This window comes from Narcine bancroftii, chromosome 2, assembly GCF_036971445.1.
Source record: "Narcine bancroftii isolate sNarBan1 chromosome 2, sNarBan1.hap1, whole genome shotgun sequence".
Lineage (NCBI taxonomy): Eukaryota > Metazoa > Chordata > Chondrichthyes > Torpediniformes > Narcinidae > Narcine > Narcine bancroftii.
In genome coordinates, this window is record NC_091470.1 from 244,386,199 (window position 1) to 244,411,163 (window position 24,965).

Below are 24,965 nucleotides of genomic sequence, written 5' to 3' on the forward strand. Positions count from 1 at the left end.
CAAGAGACTTATCAATAAGATATAGGTGAATGGATTTAGTGGAAGTATATTGGTATGAGTTGAGGAGTGTTTTAACTGACAGAAGGCATAGAGTTGGAATAGATGGGTGTTTTTTCTGATTGGCAGACAGTGGTAAGTGGGGTGCTGCAGGGGTCGGTGCTGCAGGGGTCGGTGCTGCAGGGGTCGGTGCTGCAGGGGTCGGTGCTGCAGGGGTCGGTGCTGCAGGGGTCGGTGCTGCAGGGGTCGGTGCTGCAGGGGTCGGTGCTGCAGGGGTCGGTGCTGCAGGGGTCGGTGCTGCAGGGGTCGGTGCTGCAGGGGTCGGTGCTGCAGGGGTCGGTGCTGCAGGGGTCGGTGCTGCAGGGGTCGGTGCTGCAGGGGTCGGTGCTGCAGGGGTCGGTGCTGCAGGGGTCGGTGCTGCAGGGGTCGGTGCTGCAGGGGTCGGTGCTGCAGGGGTCGGTGCTGCAGGGGTCGGTGCTGCAGGGGTCGGTGCTGCAGGGGTCGGTGCTGCAGGGGTCGGTGCTGCAGGGGTCGGTGCTGCAGGGGTCGGTGCTGCAGGGGTCGGTGCTGCAGGGGTCGGTGCTGCAGGGGTCGGTGCTGCAGGGGTCGGTGCTGCAGGGGTCGGTGCTGCAGGGGTCGGTGCTGCAGGGGTCGGTGCTGCAGGGGTCGGTGCTGCAGGGGTCGGTGCTGCAGGGGTCGGTGCTGCAGGGGTCGGTGCTGCAGGGGTCGGTGCTGCAGGGGTCGGTGCTGCAGGGGTCGGTGCTGCAGGGGTCGGTGCTGCAGGGGTCGGTGCTGCAGGGGTCGGTGCTGCAGGGGTCGGTGCTGCAGGGGTCGGTGCTGCAGGGGTCGGTGCTGCAGGGGTCGGTGCTGCAGGGGTCGGTGCTGCAGGGGTCGGTGCTGCAGGGGTCGGTGCTGCAGGGGTCGGTGCTGCAGGGGTCGGTGCTGCAGGGGTCGGTGCTGCAGGGGTCGGTGCTGCAGGGGTCGGTGCTGCAGGGGTCGGTGCTGCAGGGGTCGGTGCTGCAGGGGTCGGTGCTGCAGGGGTCGGTGCTGCAGGGGTCGGTGCTGCAGGGGTCGGTGCTGCAGGGGTCGGTGCTGCAGGGGTCGGTGCTGCAGGGGTCGGTGCTGCAGGGGTCGGTGCTGCAGGGGTCGGTGCTGCAGGGGTCGGTGCTGCAGGGGTCGGTGCTGCAGGGGTCGGTGCTGCAGGGGTCGGTGCTGCAGGGGTCGGTGCTGCAGGGGTCGGTGCTGCAGGGGTCGGTGCTGCAGGGGTCGGTGCTGCAGGGGTCGGTGCTGCAGGGGTCGGTGCTGCAGGGGTCGGTGCTGCAGGGGTCGGTGCTGCAGGGGTCGGTGCTGCAGGGGTCGGTGCTGCAGGGGTCGGTGCTGCAGGGGTCGGTGCTGCAGGGGTCGGTGCTGCAGGGGTCGGTGCTGCAGGGGTCGGTGCTGCAGGGGTCGGTGCTGCAGGGGTCGGTGCTGCAGGGGTCGGTGCTGCAGGGGTCGGTGCTGCAGGGGTCGGTGCTGCAGGGGTCGGTGCTGCAGGGGTCGGTGCTGCAGGGGTCGGTGCTGCAGGGGTCGGTGCTGCAGGGGTCGGTGCTGCAGGGGTCGGTGCTGCAGGGGTCGGTGCTGCAGGGGTCGGTGCTGCAGGGGTCGGTGCTGCAGGGGTCGGTGCTGCAGGGGTCGGTGCTGCAGGGGTCGGTGCTGCAGGGGTCGGTGCTGCAGGGGTCGGTGCTGCAGGGGTCGGTGCTGCAGGGGTCGGTGCTGCAGGGGTCGGTGCTGCAGGGGTCGGTGCTGCAGGGGTCGGTGCTGCAGGGGTCGGTGCTGCAGGGGTCGGTGCTGCAGGGGTCGGTGCTGCAGGGGTCGGTGCTGCAGGGGTCGGTGCTGCAGGGGTCGGTGCTGCAGGGGTCGGTGCTGCAGGGGTCGGTGCTGCAGGGGTCGGTGCTGCAGGGGTCGGTGCTGCAGGGGTCGGTGCTGCAGGGGTCGGTGCTGCAGGGGTCGGTGCTGCAGGGGTCGGTGCTGCAGGGGTCGGTGCTGCAGGGGTCGGTGCTGCAGGGGTCGGTGCTGCAGGGGTCGGTGCTGCAGGGGTCGGTGCTGCAGGGGTCGGTGCTGCAGGGGTCGGTGCTGCAGGGGTCGGTGCTGCAGGGGTCGGTGCTGCAGGGGTCGGTGCTGCAGGGGTCGGTGCTGCAGGGGTCGGTGCTGCAGGGGTCGGTGCTGCAGGGGTCGGTGCTGCAGGGGTCGGTGCTGCAGGGGTCGGTGCTGCAGGGGTCGGTGCTGCAGGGGTCGGTGCTGCAGGGGTCGGTGCTGCAGGGGTCGGTGCTGCAGGGGTCGGTGCTGCAGGGGTCGGTGCTGCAGGGGTCGGTGCTGCAGGGGTCGGTGCTGCAGGGGTCGGTGCTGCAGGGGTCGGTGCTGCAGGGGTCGGTGCTGCAGGGGTCGGTGCTGCAGGGGTCGGTGCTGCAGGGGTCGGTGCTGCAGGGGTCGGTGCTGCAGGGGTCGGTGCTGCAGGGGTCGGTGCTGCAGGGGTCGGTGCTGCAGGGGTCGGTGCTGCAGGGGTCGGTGCTGCAGGGGTCGGTGCTGCAGGGGTCGGTGCTGCAGGGGTCGGTGCTGCAGGGGTCGGTGCTGCAGGGGTCGGTGCTGCAGGGGTCGGTGCTGCAGGGGTCGGTGCTGCAGGGGTCGGTGCTGCAGGGGTCGGTGCTGCAGGGGTCGGTGCTGCAGGGGTCGGTGCTGCAGGGGTCGGTGCTGCAGGGGTCGGTGCTGCAGGGGTCGGTGCTGCAGGGGTCGGTGCTGCAGGGGTCGGTGCTGCAGGGGTCGGTGCTGCAGGGGTCGGTGCTGCAGGGGTCGGTGCTGCAGGGGTCGGTGCTGCAGGGGTCGGTGCTGCAGGGGTCGGTGCTGCAGGGGTCGGTGCTGCAGGGGTCGGTGCTGCAGGGGTCGGTGCTGCAGGGGTCGGTGCTGCAGGGGTCGGTGCTGCAGGGGTCGGTGCTGCAGGGGTCGGTGCTGCAGGGGTCGGTGCTGCAGGGGTCGGTGCTGCAGGGGTCGGTGCTGCAGGGGTCGGTGCTGCAGGGGTCGGTGCTGCAGGGGTCGGTGCTGCAGGGGTCGGTGCTGCAGGGGTCGGTGCTGCAGGGGTCGGTGCTGCAGGGGTCGGTGCTGCAGGGGTCGGTGCTGCAGGGGTCGGTGCTGCAGGGGTCGGTGCTGCAGGGGTCGGTGCTGCAGGGGTCGGTGCAGATTTTCCAGGTATGTAATAAAATTATACTTTGTGTGGTGGGCGGGGGGGGGGGCGGTGGGGGGGTGGGGAGGGGTGTTAGGGTGGAAAGAGAGCATGTCCATGCAGAGGGGACAGAGTGCAGCCAGGTTTGAGGATGATACTGAGTGGAAAAGCAATTTGTACAGAGGATGTGGAGGGGCAGCAGAAGGATCTAGTTAGGTGAATGGGAAAAGGTCTGACAGATGGAGAGCAACATAAGTAAATGTGCGCTCATCCACTTTGGTATGAAAAGTAGAAGAGCAGATTGTTGTTTAAATAGTGAAAAACTGCAGTATCCTGTTGTGCAGAAGGACTTGGGAGTGCTTGTGCATGAATTGCAAAAAGTTGGGTTGCAGGTACACAGGTTATTAAAAAGGCAAATGGAATGTTGGCCTTCATTGCTAGAGGAATTGAATTCAAGGGCAGGGAGGTCATGCTGCAACTATACAAGGTACTGGTGAGGCTACACCTGGAATACTGTGTACAGTTCTTATCTCCATACCTGAGAAATGATATACTGGCCTTTGAGGCAGTCCATCCTCAAGATTCAGGGGAGTAGATTTAAGATGGAATTTATGAGAAACTGTTCTTTCCAGAGAGAAGTGAATCTGTGAAATTCTCTGCCCAGGGAAGCACTTGAGGCTACTTCATTAAACATATTTAGGTTCATTTACATAGATTTTATAAAAATGGAATTATGGAATATGGGGAAAAGTCAGGTAGGTAGAGTTGAGTCAATGATCAGATCAGCCAGGATCTTAATGAATGGTGGTGCAGGCTCGATGGGCTGGATTCCCTACTCCTGCTCCTATTTCTTATATTCGCCAGTCCTCTGGCACCTCACCTGTGCTAAGGACATTTTAAATAAATCTGCCAGGGCTCCTGCAATTTCTACACTAGCCTCCCTCAAGGTCCAATGGATATCATGTCAGGCCTGGGGGATTTATCTATTTTTAATTGCTGTAAGGCAGCAAGCACCTCATCCTCTTTAATTGCAATATGTTCCATGCCACTCCTGCATATTTCCTCTCCTTCCTTATGCCAGTACCTAATACCCTGAATACTTCTGGGATTGTCTGATCTTGGAAGCTAAGTAGGTATAGGACTGGTCAGTACTTAGAGGGAGACTGACTGGAAACACCAGATACTGTAGGTTTCTGTGAGGGGCACTGAACAAAGTGGAGACTCTCTGTCTTTCTAGAAAAAAGATAAAATGTTAAAGAATTTCATGTTATTACATTCTAAATGTAGCATTACGTGACAATAATGGAACCTTTACCTGGGCAGGGGGAGGGAAAGCCCAGAGACTCTTCCCAAATGGTGAGGTTATACAGGATTTCTCCAGCAGAGGACATCAGTGACTAGCCTATGGAAGAAGACTTTGATTTGGAAAGGCATGGCACCTTGTAAAATGCTGAAGAACATGGGAGAAGCCTAATGTAAATCTAGCACATTGCCTTGTGCACAGCTTGGGTGACATCTTTGGAAAGTGTGGACTTTGATGGCCAACTCCATTTCAACACTGGCACATTTTCAATCTTTGTATGGCTTCTGACTGTCACCACTTCATATTTAATTGCTGCATTTGCTCAAGCCAAACCACAGCAGAGGAACAGTGAAGTAATTGCCAGGCTACTTTGGGTACTGTTGTTCAAAGGAAATTTGGAATGTCATGTCATGAATACATTATTTGAATTGCTGAGGCACGATATCAGAATGGGTGACGGTGACTTCAGCAGAGCATGGATTTATTGTTCTTAGGATGAAAATACTTGTAATCCTATTGCTCTACTCTAGCAGTGACCTTCCTCAGGGTTGCTAGCCAACTCAGACTTTTGATACTTGTGCCTGACAATGTGTCCTGAAGCTGTACAGAGCCATCCTTTAGTCTTCAGCAAACTGACAGCCTATCATTAACCATCAGGGGAGCACCATCCTCTATTTGGCAGTCCCTCAGGATTAGGGATAACTTGTGTGATTTATTTTAATGTGGATAACAAGGAACAATGGCAAGGAGACCAAAGATCATTAGAATCCAGTTTGTTGTACAGATTTATTGCACACATAAACTAAATCAGCCATTCTCAATGGGGGGCATACAGCTCCCCTCGAGGCCATAGGACATTTAAAGTTGGGGGTGGGGGGGGGAAGAGACAGATTGAAACAAAAAAAAATTTATGCAGCTGGTAGGAGAGAAGTATAGAAGAAACCAACTAAATTTGATTGCTTCACAGGGAAGGGGGTCCATAAACTTTGAGCAGAGTCCTAAGGGAGCCATAACCAAAAAAAGATTGAGAATGGCTGGGCTAAATACACACTGATCTATCTTGACCACAACTCTTCATGAATTCAGATACATAGTCTTACTTATTCCTCAGGTCTTCTCCCTCATCTCGACTGATCCTGATTCACTGTCTCAGTCACACAACCATCTCAAAGCTGGCACTCTCTGACTTTCTCCCTCAGCTCACTCCGCTCCTTACTCCCGTCTTGGTTAGTTCTTTTCGTCTTGATTCCCAGTGACTCTCCAATCTTTGGTTGCTGGCTTTTCAAGCTCCCAAGTGTGAGGTCCCCCAATGATGACTAAATGTAGTTTTCTGTCGTTGAATTTCCCCAGTTGTCCTGTCACTGCTCACACCCACTCCTGGTCCCTCTTAAAGTGCCACTCTGTACCAGCGCCCAGAACCCCTAGCTCCTATCAGAGAATCCTAACTGCTGTCTGGTGATGCACCTCTCGTTAAATCCCAGTGTGTGATTTTTTTTTTTTTCCCTCCCAGCAAGTGTGTGGTGAAGCCATTCTCGCATACTTTGTGTCTGGCTCAGCTGCCACCTTCATCCAGCAGAAAGAATGGTACTTTGTACTAAGCTTGGGGATATGTTTGCTGCACTACTTGTATGGTTTCTTCCTTACCTGCACTACTTCCCTTTCTGTCCCTCCCTGCCTCTGCATTGAATGAATTCCTCTTCTTTGCACTTCCTCTATGCTCCCTTTACAGTTGCCAGATCACCATATCAGTCCTCCTCCCTCCCTCTTCATCTGCTCTCTTCAGGAGCATCTCCCTAATTCCTTCAGCATTCCCTATCTGCCATGCTCTATGTTCCCTAGACTACTCTCTCCTTAAACCTTCTACCCTTCTTGGACATCTCTACCTGATCTCCCTCTACACTTTTCACCACACTCCCACTATCCTCTTTGAACCTCTCTGTCCTGTGTTCACTTTGCACACCCCAGGCTTCATGACGGGAGCAGTAGGACAAGTAAGCGGTGGTGTGAGGAATAGAGGCACAGTGACTAATGATATTTGAGTGTTTTATTGTCAAGATTAATTTATAAATATGGACACATAATTTGGTATTGTCTTAGGGTGGCATGGTTAGTGTAATGATTAGTGCAATGCTATTAGAGCGCAATACTATTACAGTGCCAGCCAGTTAGTTTTTAATCTGCGTTGTCTGTAAGGAGTTTGTATGTTTTCTCCAAGCCTGCTTAGATTTCCTCTGAGTGCTCCAGTTTCCTCCTACCTTTCAAAAACGTACGGGGGGTTGTAGGTTAATTGGGTTATTTGGGCAGCATGGGCTCGTGGGTCAGAAGGGCCTGTTACTGTTCTGTTTTTCTAAATTTTAAAAATTCTATCAAGTAGGATTAAGCAAATTCCTAGAAATGTAAAAAAAAAGGTAAAGTTGAGTTGTAAATTGTCGTGCAAGGAATTTTTTCCACTGTCATTTTCATTTATGCACTGGTATAAAATGCTTGTCCTAAGATGAAAGTACAATCTTTGTGGTCAAGTTATTTCCTTTTAGGAAGGTTTATGACTTTTTCCCTGTGACTCTGGATGAATGGGTAACCTTTCTAAATCAAGGTAGCATGTTGCTTGCTGTTTCCATTTTCTTTCAGCGCTTGACTATCCAAGAGACATTTAGCACATACTAGAAGGGCCTGTTTCTGTGCTGCTGTGTTCTATGGTAGATGTCATAGCCGATAGGTGTGGTAATAGAAATCGTCGTGAATTTTATTTTGAAGATTTTCTAGAAAGTACATTTTGCAGTGAGAGAATACTTATGGAGGAAATGTGTGGGTGGTGGATGGGTTACCAATTTACAGGCTGGTTTATCCTGCATGGGAATCTTCTTGAGTATTGTTAGAGTTGTACTTGTCCAGGCATTAGGTGAGAATTCCATCGTAATAACTGGAGTATGGAGTTGTTCCACTCATTCCAGAATACCAGGCTGTTGACATTCTTTTCAGTCACACTTATTCCCCTGGTAAATGAGGATCCCTGCATGAGAATGAGGTTAAGTTAATGCCTGACACTTGAATGGCAAATGTAACTTGTGTACTTGCATGTTGTCTGTCCAGGTTCTTGATGCACACAGGCATGGACTATTTCAATCTCTGGAGGGTAGCAATTAGATTTTGTCTTCTCATTGAATTCTCATAGTTGTTTGTTGACCCATGCAGTCAGAAAGGGGCTGAAAATATAAATCACTGCATTTCCAACCCTACTTCTTTACCAACTTCGTGCAGAAACATTTTTTTTAGCATAATCCAATGATTTGTTCTAAAATCTTGCTACTGGCAACCTAGTTATTCTGAGAAAATTATTTTGCTTTGAGCTTGCTTCAGAATGGTAGGCCAAAAAACACATGCTTGGAAGAACTCTGTGGGCCCAGCAGCATCTGTGAAGGGAAAGAAATGATCGATGCTTTGGGTTGAAATCTTGCATCAGCATGATAAAAGTAGTCAACGAATCAGACCTTTGTCCCAAGTCTGGTGTGGTGACTGCAGATAGTTGCAAGATGAAGGAACTACGCTAGGCTTTTAAATGTCAGGCATTAAACATTTTTTCTTCATGGTTGCAGAAAAAATGGACTTTGAGTAATTGATATCCTTTGCATTTCTTGGGTTTCAGTTAGGTGCCCTTGTGACTATGAATGCTATTTATTGGCCACTTACCCTATTGACAAGCTTTTAATTTTGGTAAACCTTTCTCACTTTGTGTATCTGCTGTAGGAAATAAATTTGATTCTACTTGCACAGAGCCCAGGTAACTTCCTAATGCAGTGCCTGGAAAGAAATGGAATATAGAAATTCACAATGACAATGACAGTAAACTGGCTAAGCAGTTTGTGGCCTTCTCTGTGGCTTCAGTGTATTTCATATTCTTATGCAAATTTCCCTGGGGAAATAAAGGCTACAGATCTTCACCACCAACTCTCCTTTCAAACCTGCAAGTCATAGTAAAAGCACAATGCTGGAGAAGCTCAGCAGGTCAAATAATGTACTTTCTATAGCAAAGATAAAGATATAAAACCAATGTTTCAGGCATGAGCCCTTCATCAAGGCATGAGCAAAATGTAGGTAGTAGCCTAAATAGAATGGTGGGGCAGGGAGAGGACCACAGCCCACAGGCAAGAGATAATAGGTGGATTGGGGGTGTAAGGGCACAACAGAAAACAGAAGGAGGGGGATAGCTCAATGAATGGAGAGGGAAGGGGGTGGAGAGCTAGAGGATGGTAGACAGAGGGATAGGGAACAGAGGGAGAGCAGGGAGTGATCTTGCAGAAACCGGAATCATGATTAATCCTGTTAAATAACACGTTAGAGATTTTATCTTTTTGCGGAATGTCTAAATCAAATGTAGAAAATGTGACTGAAGAAATCAGCAATGTTCAATTTAGCAGTACCTGCATGAAATCAGTATTGCAAGAGAAACGACTGAACAATCTGCCTACACTGTGTTCTTCCAGATTGCACAAACATTGCACATCTTCCTGACTTTGGCTGGTGTGATTTACACAAAATTTATATCAGTATTCTCCACCTGTGAAATTCAAATCAAATTGTACATTTAACACAGAAGTAACGGCTGCACCATTTCATCAGATGCAAGGATCGACAATGAGATAGACAACAGACTCGCCAAGGCAAATAGTGCCTTTGGAAGACTACACAAAAGAGTCTGGAAAAACAACCAACTGAAAAACCTCACAAAGATAAGCGTATACAGAGCCGTTGTCATACCCACACTCCTGTTCGGCTCCGAATCATGGGTCCTCTACCGGCACCACCTACGGCTCCTAGAACGCTTCCACCAGCGTTGTCTCCGCTCCATCCTCAACATCCATTGGAGCGCTCTCATCCCTAACGTCGAAGTACTCGAGATGGCAGAGGTCGACAGCATCGAGTCCACGCTGCTGAAGATCCAGCTGCGCTGGATGGGTCACGTCTCCAGAATGGAGGACCATCGCCTTCCCAAGATCGTGTTATATGGCGAGCTCTCCACTGGCCACCGTGACAGAGGTGCACCAAAGAAAAGGTACAAGGACTGCCTAAAGAAATCTCTTGGTGCCTGCCACATTGACCACCGCCAGTGGGCTGATAACGCCTCAAACCGTGCATCTTGACGCCTCACAGTTTGGCGGGCAGCAACCTCCTTTGAAGAAGACCGCAGAGCCCACCTCACTGACAAAAGGCAAAGGAGGAAAAACCCAACACCCAACCCCAACCAACCAATTTTCCCCTGCAACCGCTGCAACCGTGTCTGCCTGTCCTGCATCGGACTTGTCAGCCACAAACGAGCCTGCAGCTGACGTGGACTTTTTACCCCCTCCATAAATCTTCGTCCGCGAAGCCAAGCCAAAGAAAGAAAGAACAGGTGCTTAGAGTCCTCTCTCCTAGCCTAGATTTTATTACAGAATTTATGAGGGTTAACATGGAACCAGTTTGCACCAATGTGTAAGCATAGTGTAAATGAGCAATTAAATTTAGATAAGAATGTATATTATAGATCACCCCATCCAATTAATGTAATTTGATATTTCCATTTTGTATCAATCTAAATGTAAACAGGTTTAACTAAATGGATGGCACTGTTGACGCAGGGGTTAGCACAACGCCTTTACAGCACAGCGATGGGGATTGGGGTTAGAATCCTGCACTCTCTGGAAGGAATTTGTACATTCTCTCCATGTCTGCATGGGTTTGCCCCAGGGGCTCTGGTTTCCTCCTACCTTTCAAAATGTATTGGGGGTTGTAAGCCAATTGAGTGGCATGGACTCGTGGGCTGAAATGGCCTGTTACTGGGCTGTATGTCTAAATTTAAATTTATAATTTAAAGCCATTTTAATTCAGAAATATTTCTCAAGAATGCAAAAATAAAAAGGTGGTGATAAGTTTAAATGTGTTTATTGTTTAAATGTGTTTAAATGTCTAAAATGCTGGGTGCAGGAAAAATCACCCTCGCCGTGACATCACTGTGTTGCCTTGGTCTTCTTACTTTTGTTCTTTTTGTCTTTCTTCTTCAAGCCATCCATGTGTGCCCGCAGCAGATTTGAGTACGCCATCTGAAACCGGTTCCCTTAACTTTTGCTTTCATTGTATTTAATAAAATTGTATCAATCAGCTGATATAAGTACCAGGCAGGAAACAGAGAACTAAAATTCTGTTACTTAAGCCCACAGGAATCAAATGAAATTCTGCAGTTTTTATTGCTTGTGGCAGTGGGCTTTTGCCTTAAAAAGTGGCACAGGGATTACAGACAGAGAAGTGCGAACAGAAGTAGGCCACCAGATGGTTCAAGCTTGTTCCACCATTTGATATGATCAGGCGGATCGTCCATTTATTTCAGCCTTACTGAATATATTTAATATTTTGCTTCAACTGTTTTCTGTGGTAGAGAACTCCAAAGGTTTACCACTCTCTCGCAGCCTGAAATCTATTATGCATTATTAGATTGTGACTCTTGGTCTTGAGCCTCCTGTTATTAGAAATGCCCTTCTTGCATCTGATCTGAATAAAAACACAGGAATGCTGGAGGAACTCAGCAGACCCTGCAGCGTCCATAGTAGGTAAAGATATTTAACTGATGTTTTGGGCCTGAGCCCTTCTTCAAGGTATTCTGTAATTTTACTACAATCATAGCATTTTCACTTGCATCTGATGTCCAGTTTAATTAGAATTTTGTAGGGTTCTACATGATTCCCTTGATTTGTTCTACAATGGTCCTGGGTATATATTGCAGGTTCAATTTAATAAAATAAAAAAATAGGAGCAGGAGTAGGCCATCTGGCCCATCAAGCCTTTTCCACCATTCAAGAAGATCATAGCTGATCTGGCTGTGGAACCAGCACCAGTCACCCACCTCTTTCCCAGAACTCTCAATTCCCCTATCTGTTCTAAATACATTCAATGACTCAGTATTGTGGGATGCATTCCATCAGGCACACCAGTTTACCTGGAGCTACCACATTAGTGATAGTATTTCTTTATCTCCCATTCCCTTCTTTGTGTTAAAGAGGGTTAGAAAGTCAGAAGAAAGATGTTACATTAACATTTTTACAATCTCACTGTGACAGAGTGTATAGAAATGATTTTGGGAGATAAATTGAGAAAGGTTTGTTAGAGTAGATTACATACAAGCACTTTAAAACAGATCTGATTTAAAATACTGGAGCTCTGCCCCATGCTAGACATATTGGCTCCATAGCTTTTGCAAGAGCTATGAAGGGTGCTCAAGAGACTTCACTAATGGATTGTTGTTTACAAAAGGCAACAGATGTAAGATCTTGTTGGAGCTGCAGATTGTCTGGAAGAGAACTTGTTGTTCTAAGAGGGTCATGGTTTTGCAAGCAGAGAGAGCCAAACAGGCTTTCTCTCAGAGAGAGAGAGAGAGAGAGAGAGAGAGAGAGAGAGAGAGAGAGAGAGAGAGAGAGAGAGAGAGAGAGAGTGTGTGTTTCTGGCAGCAGAGACAGCTGGGTCTGGAACAGGACAAGCTGGCAAGCTTGTGGAAAGCATGTTTGGAAGACGGCTTGGTCAAAGCCCTTGTGGTTTGTGCAAGGGGAGAGGATTGGCTGTTTAATGTTTCACTTGGAATAAGAGAAACAAAAAGGAACTCTGTGGTGACCTGAGAGAAACAGGTTGTCATCTGGAGAACCCTGAAGGGGTAAGTTTCATCAGCAAGACACTGAAGTGACTGATGGAAGTACAGCAGTTGTGGATGTCCTGGAACAACAAATTTCTCTCTGAAAACTGGAAAGGTAAATGGTTACTGCTCAGGAAGGTACTTTTAAGCACCAAAGCCTAGTGAACTTTATAAATGTTAAATTCTGTGCACAGTATAAGAATTGCCTGCAATCAGTGAACTTGGAGGAATGAGAAGTGAGATTGGATTGTGAACCAAATAACTTTTCTGAACTTACACACACATTACACACGTGCGCTTAGAATTAGAAGGGAGTTAAGTAAATCAATGTTTAAAGACAATTAAAAGCAACTTTTTTTAAGTCACAATTTGACTTGGTGAACATCTATTGCTGCTGGATTTATGGGTCCTCTGGGCTTGGAACACTCTCAAACACAAAAAAGTGCATTTCACTGCTGAGTAAAGATTTCTGGTTTATTCTCATGACTTTGCACAACTGACAATAACCAAGTTATCATCTTGTAAACATAGGACAGGATTCTTCCCCTGCCCACTATGTGCTCTAATGCCGATGGGCCATGGCGCTCTAACTATAACAAATACTAACACCCAAAAGAAATCAATCTGCAAGCAATTTATAAATAGTTCATAATATCATTTAATAACCCTGCTGACCAGGGTGTCAATGCTGCTGAAAGTATGTTCACTGTGTGAGCTTATGGAAGTGTCAAGCTCTGAAATAGCAGTAAGATCTGTCTGTAACCAATATTCCTTGTGGATGTCTGCTGCAAGCATGCACAGACTCTATTGCCAATAGGCTGTCTAGCTTAATTCATACTATGAGTATGAACATGCATCATATGTACAATTTCAGGCTAGTGCCAAAAATAGTTGCTGCTAGATCAATTTTTGCACAGGAGTCCTTTGAAGCAAATGTTCGGTTGGTTTCAGAATGGTCCAGCATTTATTATCAGAATAGGTTTCAAAGTAGTTGACTGCAAGATTGCCTTTATGTATTTTAAGGTGAAATTGTCTAATAATAATAGTTTATTTTATGTGCAGAGTAGTTAAAATTCATTTACTGATTTAGATGCAAAGTGACACGATTCCTTTTCCTGGTTGTCTCAAAAAATTGAATGTGAAAAGATTGGGAGTAAAGTTGATTGGAGGGATTTAAGTGGAGTAATAAAAATGTATAACCACGCAGAGCCTCTTTTTAACCCCCCCTCCCCCCCCACTCCAGTCTTAAGCATTATTTGTGTTATTTTAAAGTTTAATGTATTGAATAACCTAATTTGGTTGATGAGAAATTGTTGCTTTTGGTTCCATAATGTAAATATTTCTTGTGTAAGTTTGAATCAATTATTTTCATTAATGCACAATGTTCTGATTTCTTAATCCTTTCCTCTTTAATTTGCTGATTAAATCCCCAGATATGACCGCAGAATAAATACCCCATTCCAGTTGTCAATCCCAGGTCTAGCCACTCGCCCTGCCCACATTCTGAAACCTGGCACCAGCACCATTCCAGACCCCTTCTGGCCTCATACCCCACAAGCACTTGATTCTGGGCTCACATTCCAGACTAACAAGTGAGCTGGATGCCAGACCTTCAGTTTGTCTACGACGAGACACTGGATTATTGGACTTTTAAAATACCTCCTTTTTTCATGAAAGTAACATGAACAGTAGCAAAGAATTTGAAATTTTAGCCATCATTTCTTTAAAAAATATTTCTAACTAATTTTCTTTGATTCTTATTCTCCAATTGCAAACAGAATAATATCTAAATGTCTTATTTTTCATATTTTTATAATGTAAGTGACAATTTAATTATTGATCAGAAAATAACTTTAAATGATGTTACCCTTTAATTTTAGCAATCCATGTTTCACCAGGTTGCTTGCCTATCTCACGTGGCTGCAAATTATCTCACTGGTGGTAAAGAAGCAAAGCGTTGGGGAACAGCACATGGGAGCATTGTTCCTTACCAGGTATGTAACTTATTTCTTTGTAGCACAAGAACATAATTGTTTTAAACTACTATAGTTATAAAGGAAAATAGGATTATAAACTTGTTGGTTAATAATTAAATGTCTAAACTTTTAAAATTGTTTGGTGTTCCACTTATAAAAGATGTGGAACTGCAAACAGTTATTAAATTGACTTGCTTTTATCACTTGTACTGAGATGCAGTGAAAAGCTTTTGTTTTATGAGCTATCCAGGAAAGTAATCTCATACTAAGTACAGCAAGTAGTGAGTTCAGGGTATAGTGCTGCAAAGATAAAGTGGAGTGTACAGAGTAGAGTACAGGTAAAACAGTGCATGGATATAATCTTTTGTAGTGAGGTCCATTTAAGACTGATAACAGCAGGGAAAAAAAACTGTCCTAAAAGTTCACATTTCCATGCATCTTTTGTTTGATAGCAGGTGGGGGCGTTAGAAGAGATGGTGGATTGAGTTTTTAAATTTGTTGGCATCTTTCCCAAGACAGCGGGAGGTAGAGATGGAGTTAGTAGAGGAGAGGTGCTTTGTGTAATGGCCTGAGCTGCATTTGCAACTCTCTGCAGTTTATTTCAGTCTTGTATCCACTCATCTTTTAAACTCGATGTGACCCTGTTTACAACCCTCCCTTTAGACTTACTGGGTTAGAGTCTCAGAGCTATACAAAACAGAAATATGCCCATCAACCTACTCATTCATGCTAACCAAGTTGCCTATCTGAGATAGTACCATTTATCTGCCTCGAATCCTTTCCTATCCATGTACCTGTCCAAATGTCATGTAAATGTTGTAATTGTACCAACCTCTACAGCAATGGTTCCCAACCTTTTACTTTCCACTCTCATACCACTTTAAATATTCCTTATGCCATAAGTGTTCTGTGATTAGTAAGTGATTGCTTAAGGTGGTATGTGAGTAGGAAGGGAAGGTTGAGAATCACTGCTCTAGACCCAATTATTACTGAAATATTTTGCTTGAGAAAAATTGTCATTGGCCCATTTCCTCTGGAGTTATGAAACTGTGCATGTAACAAATCAATTTGGAATGATTAAAACAGTGGTTTTCAAACTTTTTCTTTCCATCCACATACCACCTTAAGCAATCCCTTATTAATCACAGAACACTTATGGCATAGGGAATACTTAAAGTAGTATGTGAGTGGAAAGTAAGAGGTTGGGAACCACTGCTCTACAGCTTTCCCTGGCAGCTCATTCTATATACACACTACCTTTTGTGAAGAGAAAAAAAAAAAATTGCCCTTCGAAACTCCACAAGGTCATCTCTCAGCCTCCTACAGTCTAGGGGAAAAATGTCCTATCTTACTGAGCATTTCATTACAGCTGAAGCCCTATAGTCCCAATAACATCATTGTGAATCTCTTTTATACTCTTTCAAGTTTAATGTCACCCTTCCTATGTAAGGTAAATGGACCTTCCTATGTAAGGTAAATGGAATTGTGCACAGTATTCTTAATGTGATCTTAACAACATTGTGTAGAGCAATAACATGGTATCCTAACTCCTGTACTCAATGTCCTGGCCAATGAAGGCAAGTATGCCTTCCTCACCATTTAGTCCAACTGTGTTACCACTTTGTGCCTGTATCCCTAGCTACTTCTGTTCCACAATAAGGCCCAGTGATTTACCCTGGTTTGACTTGCCAAAAAGCAACACCTTGCACTTATCTAAACTCCATCTGCCATTATTCAGCCAACTGACTCTTGAGTAAAATCCTATTGTATTCTTAGATAACCTTCATTGTCCATTATACCTCCAATTTTAACATCATCCACAAATTTACTAACTATTCCATCTGGATTCTCATCCAGATAATTAATATTAGTAACTAGCTACAAGAGGTCACGTACCAATCCTATGGCTCACTGGTAGTCAGAAGCATCCATTCTGAAAAATAACCCTCCACCACCAATTTCTCTCTCCTGTCAAGCTAATATTGTGTCCAATTGGCCAGCTCACTCTGGATGGTCAAGCACCAACAGTGGGGGAAAAAAAGATGGTCAATGTTTAGTGTTAGGATCCTTCATCAATACTGTACTGTGGCACTTTGTTAAAGGCCTTGCCTAAGTCCCTGTAGGCAACATCTATACCTAGTCTTCATCAATCTTCTTGGTTACTTCTTCACAAAACTCAGTGGAATTTATGAGGTGTGATTTCCCATGCACAAAGCCATGCTCGCTATCCCTTATCAATTGAGACAAAAGGAACTGGAGATGCTGGAACCTTGACTAAACAATGAAAAGGTGTTGGGATTTAGCAGGTCAGATAGAATCCTTGGAAGGAAATGGTCCTGATGACTGTACGCTGTCTAACCCACTGAGTTCCTCTTGCTTCTCATTGTTTATCATTAATCAGTCTTTGCTTTTCCATTTCTATGTATATCCTGTCTCTCAGAATCCCCTCTAATAACATACCCACTACTGATGTTTGACTCATTCGTCTGAAGTTCCTAGGCTTCTTCTTGCAACTTTCTTAAATAAAGGCATGATATAAGCCATCATCCAGTCTCCCAGCACCTCCTCCATTGCTGATAATGATACAAGTATTTTTGACAGGGATTCCACAATTTCTTCCATGACTTCCACAATGTCTGATGCAATCGAGCAGGTCCTGGGGATTTATCCACCTTTATCTGTTTTAAGACCTCCAGCACCTCCTCCTGTAATGTGGACTCTCTTCAAGATATCAATATTGATTTCCTCAATTTTCTTAACATTCATATTTTTTTCCATTATTAGAATTAGAATTTGTTGTCATGAACATGTCACAAAATTTGTTGTTTTGTGGCAGCATCACAGTATAAACCACATTTCAAAATAAATAAAATAGTACTCATTTATGTCCTCTCCTATTCCCTTGGCTCCATATACATGGACAACTCTGTTGATCTTTAAATGGACCCTTTCTTTCCCTAGTTATTGTTTTGGCCTTTGTAGATTCTCTTTGGATTCCCCTTTTCCTTATCTGGTGGACTTATTGTGGGAGTTGGCTTGAGTGATGCCTTGAGCTGCATTCACAACTCACTGCAGTTTCTTGGGTCTTTGGCAGAACAGTTTCTGTACCAAGCTGTGATGCACCAGAATGGATACTTTCTATGGTGCATCTGTAAAAGTTGATTAGAGACCTCAGGAACTTGATGAATTTCTGAGAAAGCAAAGTCTTTGATGCATTTTCTTGGTTATAATATCATATGTTTGGACCAGGACAGGTTGTGAGTGAAATTTACTCCCAAGAAGCTCTCAACCATCTTCAACTCAGCACTATTAATGTATACAGGCACCTGTGATTCTCTCTATTTCCTGAAGTCCATGACCAGTTTCTTCATTTTGCTGACATTGAGGGAGAGGTTGTTTTTCTGAGACCTGACTCTCAAACTCCTTCCTAGAACGTCTTGTGTGTGTTTGAGATCAGGCTTATAATGGGTTCTCATGGATGCTCAATGATGGTCTGAAAGTCATGGCCCAGCAAAATAGACGCCTACCAAAAAGCCAAAATCTGCAGATGGTGGAAATCTGAAATAAAAACAGAAAATGCTAAACATTTTCAGTAAGTGAGGCAGCATCTGTGGAGTGGGAATCAAAATTAATGCGAACACATGGAAATGCGGAAGAACTCAGCAGGGTATCTCAGCTTCTATAGGAGGTAAATATATGTAACTGACATTTTGGGCCTGAGTGAAAAGCAGACAGGCACCTGAATTAAAGGGCTGGGGAGGGAAGAATGGGCAGGGGGAGAGTATAATCAGTAGTTCTGAACCTTTTTCTTTCCACTCACATACCACTAAGTATTCCCTAAGCCATTAAGTGCTTTGTGATTAGTAAGGGATTACTTAAGGTGGTATGTGGGTGGAAAGAAAAAGTTTGAAAACCGCGGTTTTGATCTTACCTAATTGACATGTTATGTGCACGGTTTCATAACTCCAAAGGAAATTGTCCAATGACAATTGTTCTCAAGCAAAATATTTCAGTAACAATTGGGTCTAAAGCAATGATTCTCAACCTTTCCTTCCCACCTCAAGCAATCCTTGTCTAATCACAGAGCAGCAATGGCATAGGGATTACTTAAAGTGGTATGTGAGTGGAAAGAAGGTTGAGAACCACTGGTATAGACAAAGGGCATTAATTGGATTATGGGTGTGACAAGAGAGAGGAAAGGTGAGAATAATTGACTGTGGGAAGGAAGTGTTTGGGGCTCTGTGGAAGCAGAGTGAGGGGAAAGGAGATAGGAAGAAGGAGAGAGAGCGAATAATAGATATGGAGCAAGCGGAAAGGAGACGGGAAGATGGGGGTGGTGATCATGGAAACTGGAAGTCGGTGTTAATGCCATCTGGTTGGAGGGTGCCCAGATGGAGTATGAGGCATTCTTCTGGCTTCATTCTGGCACTACATTCTACAGCGGGTGGATTGAGAGCATACTGAGCAATTGCATCACCGCCTGGCTTGGTAGCTGTACCACCTCAGACTGTAAGACCCTGCAGAGGATAGTGAAGTCAGTGGAAGAGATCACTGGGGGCTCTCTTCCTACCAAGATGGACATCTGCAACACACAATGCACACTAAAAGCAATAAAAATTGTGAAGAATTTCACATACTCATCATGTAAACTTTTCTCCCTTCTGCCATTTGGTAGGAGGTACCATGGCACTCAAGCCCTTACGGCCAGATTGGGCAACAGTTTTTTTTTTCTCCTAGCCATTAGGCTCCTGAATTCCCTGAACATATGTTGATAGTGTACTGTGGACTTTTATTGTATGTCTTAATATTTTAACTTGTATTTATGTAAATCTGCTCCATGGTCCTGGAGAAATGCTATGTCATCTTTATTGTGCAAAACATGGTATGAATGACAAATAAAGGTGACGAATTGACTTGCATGAGACCATGGACAGACATGTCAGAAAGAGAATGGGGTGGAGAATTTAAATTGGTGGCTGCAAGGAGATCCCCGTTATTGCCACGGACAGGACTGAGGTAGTCTCTATAATGCAGAGGATGCCACAACAGGAGCACTAGATGCAGTAGATGACCCCTGCAGATTCATAAATGAAGTGTCGCTTCACTTGGAAGGACATTTCAGGACCCTGAATGGTGGTGAGGGAGGAGGTGTGGGAGGAAGTATAGCACTTCTAGGGGTAGGTAGCAAGGGGGCAATTGGGAGGGAGGGAGGATAGATAAGGGAGTCACAGAGGGAGATGTCCCTGTGGAAGGAGGAGAGGGGAAAATGTGTCTGGTGGTGGGATCATGGAGTTGGAGGTTGAAATGGTGAATATATGTTGGATGCGGAGGCTGGTGGGGTGGTAGGTGAGGACAAGGAGAATCTTCTACCAACCCACCAACTCCCACAGCTACTTCTTGATACCCTGTCCTCTGTAAGGATTACATTCCTTTCTCTTAGTTCCTCTGTATCCGTTACATCTGCACCCAGGGCAAGGTCTTCCATGCCAGATCATCAAGGATGTCCCATTTTCAAACAATGTCTTCCACTTTACCACTATCAACTCTGCCCTCACCCACTGAGCTGTCCCCTCTGCCCCCACAAACAATGATGACAGGATTCCCCTTGCCCTCGGCATTTCTGTATTTTTACTACAATTGCAGTCTCTGCAGACTGTGATTCACACCAGATTTAATGTTTCAGGTTGTCTATTTCCAGGACATGCTGACACTTATGGAAAATTGTCTGAGCCAATGTTTGGTTAATGGCACTACTGATAAAGGATAGAATAAAATTGAATGAAGTGTAAACCACAACTCAGAGACAATATAAAATTGCAAAATCCAGAACTAATTACAGAGGTCCATTTTGATAGCTTAATATACTTTTTACATTTGCCAAACCATTAACAAAGGATAAAAAAGCACTTTTGTTTCTGTTCTGCTTAAAATATTGTGCAATAGAACAATTTTATTCAGATATTAAAATGTTAACTAATTTTGAAATTTAGCTGAATTAATGACACAAGAGCCTGGACATTTGATCTTCTAGCAAGGGGCCTGGTATGCTTGAAAATGGAGAGAGAAATGTAAACCAACTGTACTGTGCAATACATTAAAAAGAATCAGTAATAAATTATGTGGAAAATAAGTGTCCTTAAATGAGTCTGTTGTTTAGGTGTCTGATGGTGGAAGGTTTGCAACTGTTTTGAATCTGCTGGTATGAGTCTTGTGGTACCTATACCTCTTTCCTGATGGCAGCAGCGAGAACAGAGCATATCCTGGGTGGTGTGGATCCTTTATGATTGCTGCTGCTCTCCGACAGCAGCGATTATGTATATGTTCCTTGTTGTGGGGAGAGTAGAACAATTTGAACATTTTAGTCCCTGCATTAAACTTGTGTCATAACAGTCTTAGAAGCAATTCATAATTCAACATTAACTGTAATTCTACAGAGGACTGGTTTAATTGAAATATATGTTGTTATAATGGTGCCATTTTGTCTGTAACATCTAAACTAAGAGCAAAATTCCATTAACAATCAAATTCTACAGACCAAACTGGATTTCTAATATGGTTAAGACATTGAAGTATTGGCAAGGTTATGGGAAAAGGTTTCCATTGGCATCAGTAGTGAGAGTTCAATATCTAAAAAAAAGGATTTTCTAAGTAGCATAATTTCAATCAACCTCTGCATCCTTATTAATGATTAATGTTGTGAGGGGCTAATCACTGATCACAAGCAGCAAAATTAATTGTAATGGCAGCCACTCAGAATTTGCTGAAGGTTTTTTTAAAAAAAATATGAAAGTATCAACCTTTTCGATTTTAAGTTAAAGCAGTGGATATAGAATGTAAGGAGAAGATCTGCTTGGTGCACCACAAAATTTCATGTTTACCCCTTAACCTCCCCCCCCCACCCCCCAATATCAATCAAGATGAAAACACACAGCACCAGATTCAAAGACTACTTCTTTCCCACTGTGTCAGAGTATTGAAAGGACCTCTCAGTAATAAAATGGACTACTTTAATTAAATGGTTAACTAATGGTAACCAGTACGCTAATGGGCGACATGGTTAATGCAGTGTTGTTACAACATTAGCGACCTTGATTTGGATCCTGTGCTGTCTGTAGGAAGTTTTGATGATTTCCAACTTTCTAAAAACTTATGGGGCTTGTAGGTGAATTGGATGTAATTGCATACCACAGGCTTGTGTCAGAGGAGCCTGTTTCTGTGTTGTATGTTTAAATTCAAACCTTTTCTCTATAACTCTACATTCTGCACTTTAATTTTGCACTACATGTCAAGGATGAGCTGACTTGCCTGGATGGCAAGCAAAACAATTTTTTTTACTGCACTGGGTACACATGGTAATAAACATCAATATAGAACTTATCATGTTAATGGCCTTTCGTGTCTTCAAATTAATACAGCTGTAGAACATTATTAACTTGTGTTATAAAAGATTTTCTACACCCTGCCTATCACCTCATATTCAGCAGACTCTTCTTCCTGAGGTTTTACTTTGATAGAGGCCTCCTAACATTTGGCAGTCCAGGTTTGCTATTCACTGTATGTGGAAGCCACTGCTATTGCAGTGTCCAAGACATACCTCACTGCACCTATGATTGGTCAGGGAGATAATCATGATTCTCCAAGGAGCTTGCTTCTGGCTTGAAACAGAGAAAACTGCAGGCACCTACATGAGTATTTCCCTTTGCGAATTAGCACAGATGTTTCAGTGACATGGATGCTGCAATATGGTTGTCTTTTATGTAAAGCATCTCCTAACTGACACAGATTGTTACATGGTGAATGTAGAGGGATTAGTGATTTGCCCCAAGTGGTGTCTTGTGGTGGTGATGCAATTTGGAGAATATGCCATTTGAAGATCCACTGTTTACCTTAGCCCCTTGTATTTGGTCTTTGTAGCTTGGCATCTGAATCTTTCAAGCTTGATTCAGGCAATCATTTCCATATCTAGCCATTCCCATTCCTATCACATGTTGTATTTAAAGTTTGTTCTTCCTTCCTAATGATGCAACACCTGCTGGTTTAATACATCTCTCCTTTGTTCCAAAATTCTACTTAACCTACACTGCAGTGCTGGAGTGCCTTGGTCAGTCATTGTTCATCATTTGAAAAAAATGAAAATGATTCTATTTATACAGGCTCTATGCAAGAGCAAATTATCTGATCCTATTTCACTACCCTTTCCCTGTAATCCTGAAAAATCTTTCCTTCTGAAGCTTACCCAGATCCCTTTTAAATGCAGCAGATGAATTGATCTCTACTACTTGTACAGCAATGTACTCTGGACCCTTCCTGTAAATTATCATGCTCTTTGGTTTGTTTAACAATCCCCTTTAAGTCTTGATCCTTACTCTATTGGGAAGAATTTTTCTTGTGTATTCTATCTGCACTCTTCGTGATTTTAAATTTCTCCATTCAATCTCTTGGCAGCTTTTTCCATTTCAAGCAGTTAATTTATGGAAATGAAGTCCTTTATCTTAGTAAATCTCTTCAACATCCTGTTAGAAGTCTTCATATCTTTTCTAAAGTATCCAAAACTAGATCAGAATTTCACTTATGGCTACACAAAAGTTCTATTAAGGTTCATGCTACTTATGAACCATTCAATTAATCTGGTCCATGCTGGCTCCCAAGAAAACAATCCCATCAATCTCATTCTCCACCTTCCCTGTAACCGTCCAATATGTACTCTCTCACATGCTTATTAAGCCTCCTTTGATTATTTGGTACTTACTTACACTGGTGGTTACTTGCAGCAACCAGTTAATCTTCCAGCACATTTCAGGATGTGGGAGCAATCCATAACACTTGGGGGGAAAAACCATGCTATTACCCGGAGATGGTGTTAACTCCAAACATTCAGCATCCTTGTCAAGATTTAACTCCAGCTGATAGAGCAACATGGCAACAGCACCAATTGCTGTAAATCCATGCCACCCACAATGGTGGGTGTATATCCCTAGATTTTTCTATTTTTGCACCGCCTATAGAATTATGCCCTCTAATTTATTTTACTGCTTCTCATTTTCACTTCAAAAATATAAATTCATGTTCTCAACATCAAGTTGTACATGCCTCAAATCCACATATTCCACCAGTCAGTCTATATTTTGAAATCTTTTATTATCCTCTCCTTTCACTCATCCTTCTTCTCATTTGCAAATTTGGAAATTGTGCCTAATTACATTTTGATCGAAATCATTAATGCATTTTAAGAAAAAAACAATGGTACTTGTCTTGAAGAACTCTACAGTTCACTCTCTCCAATCCAAAAAGCAACCTTTCGTGATTACTATCTGTTGTTATAGTCTGTTTTATTCCATTGCTTTTGAGCTTGATGATGAACATTTTATGTGGTAACTTATCAAGTGCCTTTTAACTGCAGTACCTTCTTCAAGCCTTTCTGTTACTTCACCGGAAAGCATTTCAAAGCAGATCTGCCTTCCTATAAAGCTCCATTCTGAATAGTTTTCGAATCTCCAGCATTTGTAGTGCACCAATATGTTAAAATGCGCAGTTAGCTTGAAGCATTGGAGTCAACCTTTAAGTACTGACGGAAGGAACTTTTTATCTTGGAAGAGGACCCGAATGAACAGCATTCCCAACTCTTCATATCGAATGCATGTTGAAATCATTACAGTGATTTACCAGTTCTGATCAAGGGTCTTCAACCTGAATTATTCACTCTGTTTCTCTTTACATTGATGCTGCCTAACCTGATTGTTTCCAGCATTTCCTGTTTTTAGTGTTCGTAATAGGAATGATCGTAACAGTTTTGATACATTGCAGAAAATATTCTAATGATGGATGATCGTGATCCTGCTGAGCCAATTATCTTGACAAATTTAAAGACGACACATAAAGTGGATTGTCAAAGTTCTAACAATGTGATATATTGAGACTTCTGAAGACCAAATTTTGCTCTGAAAGGATCAGAATAAATCAGAAATGGAAAAACAATTGAAAGATGGGAAGCAAAAAAATACAGAATTTTCTCAATTTAGGTAAGGTATGCTATCTTGGAAAACATTTTGATCAGTAAAATTTTGACATTGAAGTATGACTGAAATGCATGATGAAAATTTGAATAGAATCTATTCTTGTGCATGGACAATGGTGCGCTGTTCGTTAATAGCGAAACATAGCTTCATAATATGCTAATTCATAATGGGCAGTGTCATTGTAACAAAAATTCATAAATCAAACTGTTGTAAATTGAGGAATAACTACTAGATTGAATATCTATGTCAGGATGAGATTCCATATACGTCACTCATTTAGATTTAGAAACTCAACCCATAGTCAAGTTGGTAGACAATAGCAACAAAATGAGTGAAATAAAATATGCCATGGCAGGTGAAATGTAATGCAGAGAGAAGAGAATTACAAATCATTAATTAGGAAAGTAGAAAATTCACAAATGGTATATATATATATTAAAAAAATCTAATCATTAGTTTAAAATAAAGCAAGGACACTCAATTTATTGAACCAATTTAGAGTTCAATAAATCCAAAAAAATTTTTGAATTGTATTGTCAAACAGGAGTATATGAAAGAGAGTAAATAAAAAAAGTTGTATATTGCTCTATTCATCATATTTTATATTAATATTAGTTCTAATCACTAAATTAGAATTGGGTCTGAAAATACGCTCCAGACACAATGATGTGTTCGATTTTTAACTACCTTCTGAAATTTCTAGAAAATCCACTCTGTTAAGAAGGCAATTTGGGATGAATACAAGTGTCAGCCTTACCAGCAATCATGGAGGTGAAAATCAAGACATTGTTTATGAAATAATGGATGCTTCATCAGAAGGGCTTTA

The 24,965-nt window shown here is 44.2% G+C and overlaps 1 protein-coding gene across 24 annotated transcripts in view; it reads left to right on the forward strand.

Annotated features, from left to right (window-relative positions):
- sugct (succinyl-CoA:glutarate-CoA transferase) overlaps positions 1-24,965 on the forward strand; it is a 544,214-nt gene that overhangs the window by 150,300 nt on the left and 368,949 nt on the right. For all 24 annotated transcript variants that reach the window (XR_011352093.1, XR_011352094.1, XM_069920671.1 and 21 more), the window contains one exon: positions 14,046-14,141. Coding sequence is in view for 22 of the 24 variants with exons in the window: in XM_069920671.1 (XP_069776772.1) it covers positions 14,046-14,141 (96 nt within the window). In the remaining 2 variants the exon portion in view is untranslated. The remainder of the gene's footprint in view (positions 1-14,045; positions 14,142-24,965) is intronic.